At 42.4% G+C, this 8,513-nt stretch overlaps 3 protein-coding genes across 3 annotated transcripts in view; 2 read left to right on the plus strand and 1 right to left on the minus strand.

Annotated features, from left to right (window-relative positions):
* Window positions 1–4,099, plus strand: part of optn (optineurin) — an 11,506-nt gene extending 7,407 nt beyond the window's left edge. The window contains exons 5-9 of the mRNA XM_070436511.1: window positions 57–176; window positions 312–464; window positions 2,662–2,804; window positions 2,908–2,999; window positions 3,207–4,099. Coding sequence (XP_070292612.1) covers window positions 57–176; window positions 312–464; window positions 2,662–2,804; window positions 2,908–2,999; window positions 3,207–3,328 — 630 coding nt within the window. The 3' untranslated portion in view covers window positions 3,329–4,099. The remainder of the gene's footprint in view (window positions 1–56; window positions 177–311; window positions 465–2,661; window positions 2,805–2,907; window positions 3,000–3,206) is intronic.
* On the minus strand, window positions 853–2,205 carry LOC111949846 (hemagglutinin/amebocyte aggregation factor). The gene is made up of 5 exons (XM_023967180.3): window positions 2,107–2,205; window positions 1,796–1,874; window positions 1,329–1,517; window positions 1,053–1,205; window positions 853–962 (listed from the first exon to the last, which is right to left on the minus strand). Exons 1-5 carry the CDS (start codon window positions 2,162–2,164, stop codon window positions 914–916), a joined length of 528 nt encoding a protein of 175 aa, XP_023822948.1. The 5' UTR covers window positions 2,165–2,205; the 3' UTR covers window positions 853–913.
* Window positions 4,100–4,896: 797 nt separating the features above from the next.
* mcm10 (minichromosome maintenance 10 replication initiation factor) overlaps window positions 4,897–8,513 on the plus strand; it is a 16,242-nt gene continuing 12,625 nt past the window's right edge. The window contains 6 exon segments of the mRNA XM_070436515.1: window positions 4,897–4,995; window positions 5,419–5,471; window positions 5,569–5,862; window positions 6,089–6,292; window positions 6,490–6,850; window positions 7,864–8,029. Coding sequence (XP_070292616.1) covers window positions 5,465–5,471; window positions 5,569–5,862; window positions 6,089–6,292; window positions 6,490–6,850; window positions 7,864–8,029 — 1,032 coding nt within the window. The 5' untranslated portion in view covers window positions 4,897–4,995; window positions 5,419–5,464.

Here is an 8,513-nt window from a genome sequence, read left to right on the forward strand (position 1 = left end):
CCCCCTATCAGTTTCCACTGGTCAATGCCATGAGTTTCTATATCTAAATACTCCTTAGTCATCATGAGTCAGTTGCCCCTCCCCTCCTCAGGACTAATCTGACCCAGCTGAAGGATGCCTACACCAAGCTATTCGAGGACTACAACGAGTTGAAGCAAGAGAGCAAGAACCGAGAGGTGACCACACTACTTAGCCTCTGTTAAACAGATTTTTTTTTTAGTTTGGCACTTTGCACTGTTTTGTCCTTTGTCAAAATGGTATGGCATGGTGAAGGTGATGAATCTGACCGTTGCCCTCTGTGTGGCCTCCAGCCACTGGTCACTAAGGAGGTGGGAGACCTGCAGACCAGACTGGAYGCAGCAGAGAAGGCCCTGGCTGCTAAGCAACAGCAGATAGATGTCATGAAGCAGGAGATGTATCAGAAGGAGAAGGAGCTGGAGACGATCTCTGTGTTCCAGGCYCAGGTTGGTTTTCTGTGTGTGTTCTCCATCTAGTTGTGTGTGTTTCTGTGTGTCATGTGAATTATTCTGCRTTGAGCTGGAGGTTTGTGTGGTGTGTGTGTGTTCTCACACTTGGAAAAAGGTTAAACCATTATTTTTTACTTACTGTGAACTCTGTGTGAACATTTGAAGTTGTACAGACTCTCTGAGTGACTGTCAGTGAAGGCAGCTTCTTTGTTAAACCAGTAATTCAATTGAGGCTAAGTACCCTTCCMAAAAAGTTTAACAATTTATATTTTCATAAGGTGTCTTTCTTAAAAAATATTTTTTAAAAGTATACTTCTCAGACTGGCTTGATTTTTAAATGTGAATATGCATTAATGAATGAAAGAATTCAATGAAACACAAGAAAGAAGGTAGTAGGCAATCTTTACTCATCATTTGGGTCAAGAATGCAATAATCAGCTGTAATATCAGCAGTTTGACTTCCGTGTGCAGTACTGGTATCTCCAACGACGGTCTCTGAAAATACACAATACATTTTGAGGTAAACTTTCTTGTTGTTGAAACATAGCTCCCCTGACCTACATAACACACACACATTGTACTCACTTATAATAATTTGAATGGTAGCTTCCGGCCCCAACTAGGTAGTTCAGGCCTGGGACTTGCCAAGAGATGACCTCATCAAAGTAGTTGACGTAGGGGGTCCACTGACAGTCCTGGTTACAGTAGCTGTTGACTCGACAGCAGTAGAACTTCCACCTGTGACACAGTGATGGAAATCATTGTCAAATACTTGTTTTCTTTCAAATACTTCAGTGGCACTTGGTGGAACCAATGGAATAACCAATTGAACATAGGATCTGGTAAACGTTGTCTACTCACCTTCTGTCCTCATGGGGGTTGGAATGATAGCTGTTCACCCCAGYGAGGACATAGTTATTGGGGCATTTGAAGCTGAACTCTTGTTCTAAGTCATTTACGTAAGGAGACCAGTGGCACTCAGGCTCTGAGACAAATGTGTCTTTGCACTCAAAGTCCCACACACGGTCTTCATAGGAGTTGTCATGCTGACTGAAATTAGATATATGACAATGCACATACATATTAATAGTTGAAATGATTTGAAAACAAAAAATGCATTGAAGTTTTAATTTGTTGATATGCCCAATATCAACAGTGCAGCGCACCTACTGGTCTAAGCAGAACAATGAGATCATTTGGTTTATAATTGGTGATGAAAAGTAAAACGGCACTAATGATTAGAGTAGACATTTCATTTTGGGAATCTGTGCCGTCATTTTGGTAGAAGATTGATAGTAAGCAGATAAGAGCCTTTGGACTTTTCTCACCTATTTATGTGGGAGATGGATTKTCTTGAAGGGCAGTTAAAMTGTAAGGGCTGGTCAAATTGGTTTTCCCATCGGAGTTCTGCAACACACAAGCAAGGGAACGATAAACTGATTCCATATACTGTAACACAGCATCATAATGTACAAAGAGTAATTGTATGGTAATGGTAGTATGCACCTCCTAGACATTTTGGTTACTCACTCTTCATGTATGTGGGCTGTAAGACAAATTATTTTATTTTTTCCTGATAACCAACCTCATACACTAAGAAATGAACACTTCATTCAGCCTACAACTTAAAACAGCCTACCTTGCCCGCTGACCAAGACTCCAGCAAGAAGCAGAATATAGAAATTGGGTCCGTTCATGGCTTCTTTGAGGAGTGTGATCTCAACAAATCAGCACAAGCGAGGTTAATGCTCCACTTATAGAACTAGACCCAAGTGGTGTCCTTGAGCCATGTACTTTAATAATGTTTGAGCAGGTGTATTGCTGGCATCATTCCAAATTAGTTTGCAACATCATTTCTCAGAAACATACATTTTTCATGAATATCCCTCTTAACTCTTGAGTTATGGTTTACGATCCCCCCCCCCCCACCACCAGGGGCTTGTTGGTTGGTTGTTAGTCCCACATTTATACAACATTTACAAGATCTTTTGAATATGAATTTTTATTTGGCTGAAATTAAATTTATAACCAATACACCATTCTGTACATGGCATTCACATTTATATCTGTACAACAAAACAACCACACTTTTATAATTATTGACACATATAGACAAATGTTTTGTCTGTCTGTGATTTTCTATCTGTGCCTATCATTTTAATAATTTTGTGTGTGTGTGTTATTTGTTGTTCAGGCGGAGGTGTACTCGTCTGACTTCTATGCGGAGCGAGCAGCTCGGGAGAAGATTCACGAGGAGAAAGAACGTCTGTCTGCTCAGCTGGAGTTTGTCAAGAAACAGAATACTCAGCTACAGGACGAGATGGACTCACTGGGCAGGTGAGCATCAGATTATATATTGGTCATGTGATCAGACTGGTCATATTAGGTCACGCTCACTGCCATTTTGGATCCACCGCTTGACTACGACTGGTTTCTGTAGGCAATCTCTGAGCGATATGCAGAGAAGACACATGCCACGTGGAGGCAATCCACATGGAGGTGCTGGTCCACACAACATGGAAGGAGCCAGAGGTACAGGACAGTACCTGGCTTTAACAAGGTTCAAGCCAGGGCACATCATATTGTTTTCTGCCAATTAAATGTGATCTCGTATTTATTATATCAAGAAAACCCTCTGCTCCTCTCCATCTCACATTACAACAACGATAAAGGATGTAATTATGTGTGTGTGTGTGTATATAAGGGAATACAGTTACCATACCACTGTGTGTCTGATAGGTGGTGATGCCAGGGACTGGCAGCAGCAGGGGAATATACCGGAGCACGTCTGCCCCAAGTGTAACGAGATCCTACCAGACCTGGACACCCTGCAGATTCACATCATGGACTGCATCATCTGAGCCTTCATCATAGTCATCAGCAACAACAAAGACAACTGCCGCAGATGCACCATAATCTGATTCTTCATCATCATCTGATTTATTGCAGAGTAAAATGGTACCTTTATGCTCTAAAAAGTGTGTTTATTTTGCAGTTCAGGGCTATGTTGCTCTGGTCTATGTTTTAGAACATATCATATGTGTTCTTACAGTGCACAACTAGACACACTTTTTTTTGTTAGAGGGGTGAAAAAGATCCTGTAAAATGTATCACGTTTATTATGCTGTTAGGTGATAAATGGAGAACTGGAATATGTATTTTAAGTTTGGTAACTTTTTTTYCTTATTGACAGCTGTCACTTTGTTTCTTGCTAAAGCGTTAGTTTTGAATTGTTTTATTAAATGCTTATTATGGATTTTCGGGTGGTTCAATTGAATCAAGCTGTAATTCTGTTTGGATGAAGGTTATGACTAGATTACAATTACAGCATAGACATTTCGTTTTGAATAATTCGAAAATATATTGCTTCAACGGAGGGAAGGATGCCTAAGACACTTTAATGTTGTTTTTTGTAAATGTATATTGCACATACATTTTATCCATCGTCATGGTTTGTACATTTATAATTAAACCTATTTACAGCTTATGTAGCCTGCAGGAAGTATGACTATGCAAGGGAGTGTGTACTGTATTARCTAACTACTAACTTCTGTATCCAGATGTATTTACAAATCCTGTGATTCTGTAAAATAATTATGAAAATATGTAATAAAGGTGTTATTGGTACAGTAGGCTGTTTCTGTCTGTGTTGTTGCACACACATCTGATGGCACCTGAAAAATGCAACATGAGAGTACCCACCATAGATATAGAACAGAATCCACTTTATATCTATGGTATAAAGCAGCTCGAGCTGCAACCAACACTCAAACTGGACAGTTTTATTTCAATCTCTTCATTCAAAGACTCAATCATGGACACTTACTGACAGTCTCTACCTTCTTGCCTTTGCTGTTGTCGGTGCCCGATAATGTTTGTACCATGTGTTGCTGCCATGCTATGTTGTATTTGGTCTCATTATGTCGTGTTGTCTCTCTGGTCGTGATGTGTGTTTTGTCCCATCTTTTTATTTTTAATCCCAGCCCCCGTCCCCGCAGTAGGCCTTTTGTCTTTTGGTAAACCGTCATTGTAAATACGAATTTGTTCTTAATTTAACGAACTTGCCTAGTTAAATTCCTTCATATGTTTGTTCAGTCAGTGCAATCCGGAATCCTTGGGACGCAACATACCCTTACCTTAACCATTCAACTKCAATATGCTGTTGATCCCTGATAGGACATACCATGTTTGTTGACGTTCATAAACGTTGTTTATATATTCGGACAAGGACTGTAGCCTATATTTAAATAAGCCATGCCTACTTTAGCGACACCAGTCAATAAAATAATSTATAATTTCAACAACAAAAAATTTAACTAGTTATACCGTTTTCTATGATTTTATTTGCGATATGCGAGTAATTTGTGAGTGGAAACATCTACCACATACTTTGTGGACAGGCAAAATAGTAGCCACTATTCTATTTGATAGGGGTCCTTCGTTTAGCGCCAGATTCAGTTCTTTCTCAGTAGTATTTTGAAGAAACGAGGATAGCTAGCTGGAGAAGTCCCTGAAATCATCAAGTAAGGTGAACAATATAATTCTTTGCAAGAAAAAWTCGTTTTCTTGGTCACTACACACGAAGTATACAATCGACAACGTAATTTGACCTGAAGTGACCGTCATTATCTCAAAGTGACACTGTTGCGGGCCGTGTGTCATTGCTTGCTACATTGTTGCTACCGCGGCTATCGCACTGTCTGGAGTGTAGATCATATTCATAATGTGTTTGCTAGCTTGCTGTACGCGTTGTTGCTAGTATAAGCGTTGTGAAAAATCGGATAACTTATTTCGATGTCAGTAGGAAACAGATAATGGGAGAGAATATACACAATGGAAATTGTGAAGCTTTAGCTAGCCGTGTCCATAAATAACAGTTAATGACATGTCAATAAACACTTGTGTCTTCGGGATATGACWGTTAAAATACCTGTGTATTTTTTCCCCCTAGATCTGCTTTTTTTATCGGGAAAGGCTTGATCTTAAAATTCCAGGAAATGGATGGTAAGGGATACAACTCGCGTGTCTGTGTTTGGTTGGGGGCATAATCAATATATGGCTTTGATCAAAACAAAACTCTATAACACTGTGTGTGTGTCAGGTGATGATGACCTGGACCTTCTAACAGAGCTGCTGGCTGAGAACGAGGCTGGAGAGGAGCAGCAGGCTAGCCAGGAAGCGGAGGACAACCTAGATGACCTGTTTGACAACGATGATGATGATGAAGAGTACAGGGAGGGACTGGAGGGAGAGGGTGGGGAGAGGGAGGAAGAGGATGGAGCCGTTGCCCTCTTTGGAGATGTGGATGGCATTGAAGAGGAGGAAGAAGTTGAAACACAGCCGTCTGTAGGGGAGGCTCCGGACAACCTCAATAAATCCCAAGAAGATTTACAAGGTTTGTCCACAAGGAGTTCAGTACCTCAAAATGATTATGATAGCGCTGTAGCGTAGCAGTAACGCCTATAGTATGTATASAGTAAATGTTTCTAAAATGCAGATACTTTAAGAGTAGGTATGTCAGCTGCTCAGCTGACATACTGACACACTGTCTCCTTTGCTTTTTAACTCATGGCAGCTTTCAGGTTCTAATCTTATTTGGGTGTGTTTCTGTGTGTTCTCAGAGGAGCTGAGGTGTATGCAGGAGCAGATGCAGAGGCTGCAGCAGCAGCTAGAGGCCTCCCAGAAGAGCTCTACAGCCACCTTTACCACAAACAGCATCCCAGGAACAAAGGCACCTTCTAAAGCGAACACTCCCTCACAGGGTCCCCCCAAACAGAGCTCCTCCAAGCCAGTTCGTCCCACACAGAAGACCAAGCCCCAAGCAGGTAATACTTTCATATGTTTTTTTGTGTTTCCATTGTGTTTCAGGATGTATTCTCATCAAAGTCAAGGCTGACCTTACAGGAACACAGTGGCGACTTACCATGTCATGTAAGGAGCATCTGTGTAAAGTGTAATGGGTGACGGTGGTGCCTGTGGATGTGTGTTTTAAAGGAATCTCTTCATCTGTTGTTTTTGACAGTAGGAAMGCCCTCGTCTGCCCCAGAMCGAGGAGACGGCACCAAGCTACAGGAGTCCTCCGACTTCACCGCTCAGCTCAACAACGCTGACCTGTTCAAACGCAAAGGTCAAAGGACAGCTCACCAGGTCCAGCCYAGCGCTACAGCAGCCGCTACAGACACCAGAGGKCCACTGGTGGAGATTAAGACTCACAGCTCCTTCCAGCCAATAGCAAGCAGTAGTAGGACCAACAGTACCCTACGTTCATCGCTACCTTCCCAGTCCAATGCTGCTGCGGCCCTGTCCGCCGTACGACAGGCCAACCCCCTTCCATCTCTCCCTAAAGACGTCGCCATCGAGAAGTACTCTGGACTGCGGCTGAGGTCAGAGCACACACACACTCATCTATCTGTAACACACACACACTCATCTATCTGTAACACACACACACTCATCTACCTGTAACACACACACACTCATCTACCTGTAACACACACACACAAACTACTACTTACAACCATCTGTACCAACACTCATCTACCTGTAACACACCACTCATCTACCTGTTACACACACACACACACACACACACACACACACACACACACACACACACACACACACACACACACACACACACACACACTCATCTACCTGTAACACACACACACACACACACACTTCATTCTACCTGTAAACACACACACTCATCTATCATCTACACAAACTCATCTACCTGTAACACACACACACTCATCTATCATCTACACAAACTCATCTACCTGTAACACACACACACTCATCTATCATCTACACAAACTCATCTACCTGTAACACACACACACTCATCTATCATCTACACAAACTCATCTACCTGTAACACACACACACTCATCTATCATCTACACAAACTCATCTACTGTAACACACACACACTCATCTATCATCTACACAAAACTCATCTACCTGTAACACACACACACACTCATCTATCATCTACACAAACTCATCTACCTGTAACACACCACACACTCATCTATCATCTACACAAACTCATCTACCTGTAACACACAACACACTCATCTATCATCTACACAAAACTCATCTACCTGTAACACACACACACTCATCTATCATCTACACAAACTCATCTACCTTTAACACACCACACACTCATCTATCACTACACAAACTCATCTACCTGTAACACACACACACTCATCTATCATCTACACAAACTCATCTACCTGTAACACACACACACTCATCTATCATCTACACAATCTCATCTACCTGTAACACACACAAACTCATCTACCTGTAACACACACATAAACACTCCAAGGTTTCTTGTCCGAAGCTCAGATCTGGATTCTGATTGGTTCGTTGGTTTCAGGCGACCACGCGTGTCCTCCACGGAGATGGACCGTAAGATGGCCGACCGCAAGCTGATTCGGCTCTCCCAGTTGCCTGAGCGCCTGGCCCGGGAGAAGCTGGAGGAGTGCGACTGGGTCACCTTCGCTGTGCTGGTCAACAAAGCCACACCACAGAGCAACAGCAGTGTAAGACCAGAATTATTCAACTTTTATTTAACTAGGCAAGTCAGTTAAGAACAAATTCYTATTTACCATGACAACCCACTGTTCCCCGGTAGGCCAACTGCCTTGTTCAGGGGCAGAACGACAGATTTTTACCTTGTAGACTGGGATTCGATCCAGCAACCGTTCGGTTACAGACCCAACGCTCTAACCACTAGGCTACCTGCCGCCCCAAATTACCCCATCTATACCACAGGAGGTTGGTGGCACCTTAATTGGGGAGGATGGGCTYGTGGTAATGGCTGGAGTGGAATAGGTGGAATGATATCAAATACATCATACACATGGTTTCCAGGTGTTTGATGCCATTCAATTTGCGCCATTCTGGCCATTATTATGAGCCGTCCTCCCCTCAGCAGCCTCCACTGCTCCATACTGTATACCAACATACAACTTGACAGTAGGTCAATGATCATGTGGTTTTATTGACATGGACACTCAGGACTCC

Source organism: Salvelinus sp. IW2-2015, linkage group LG3 (genome assembly GCF_002910315.2).
Source record: "Salvelinus sp. IW2-2015 linkage group LG3, ASM291031v2, whole genome shotgun sequence".
NCBI classification, from domain to species: Eukaryota; Metazoa; Chordata; class Actinopteri; order Salmoniformes; family Salmonidae; genus Salvelinus; species Salvelinus sp. IW2-2015.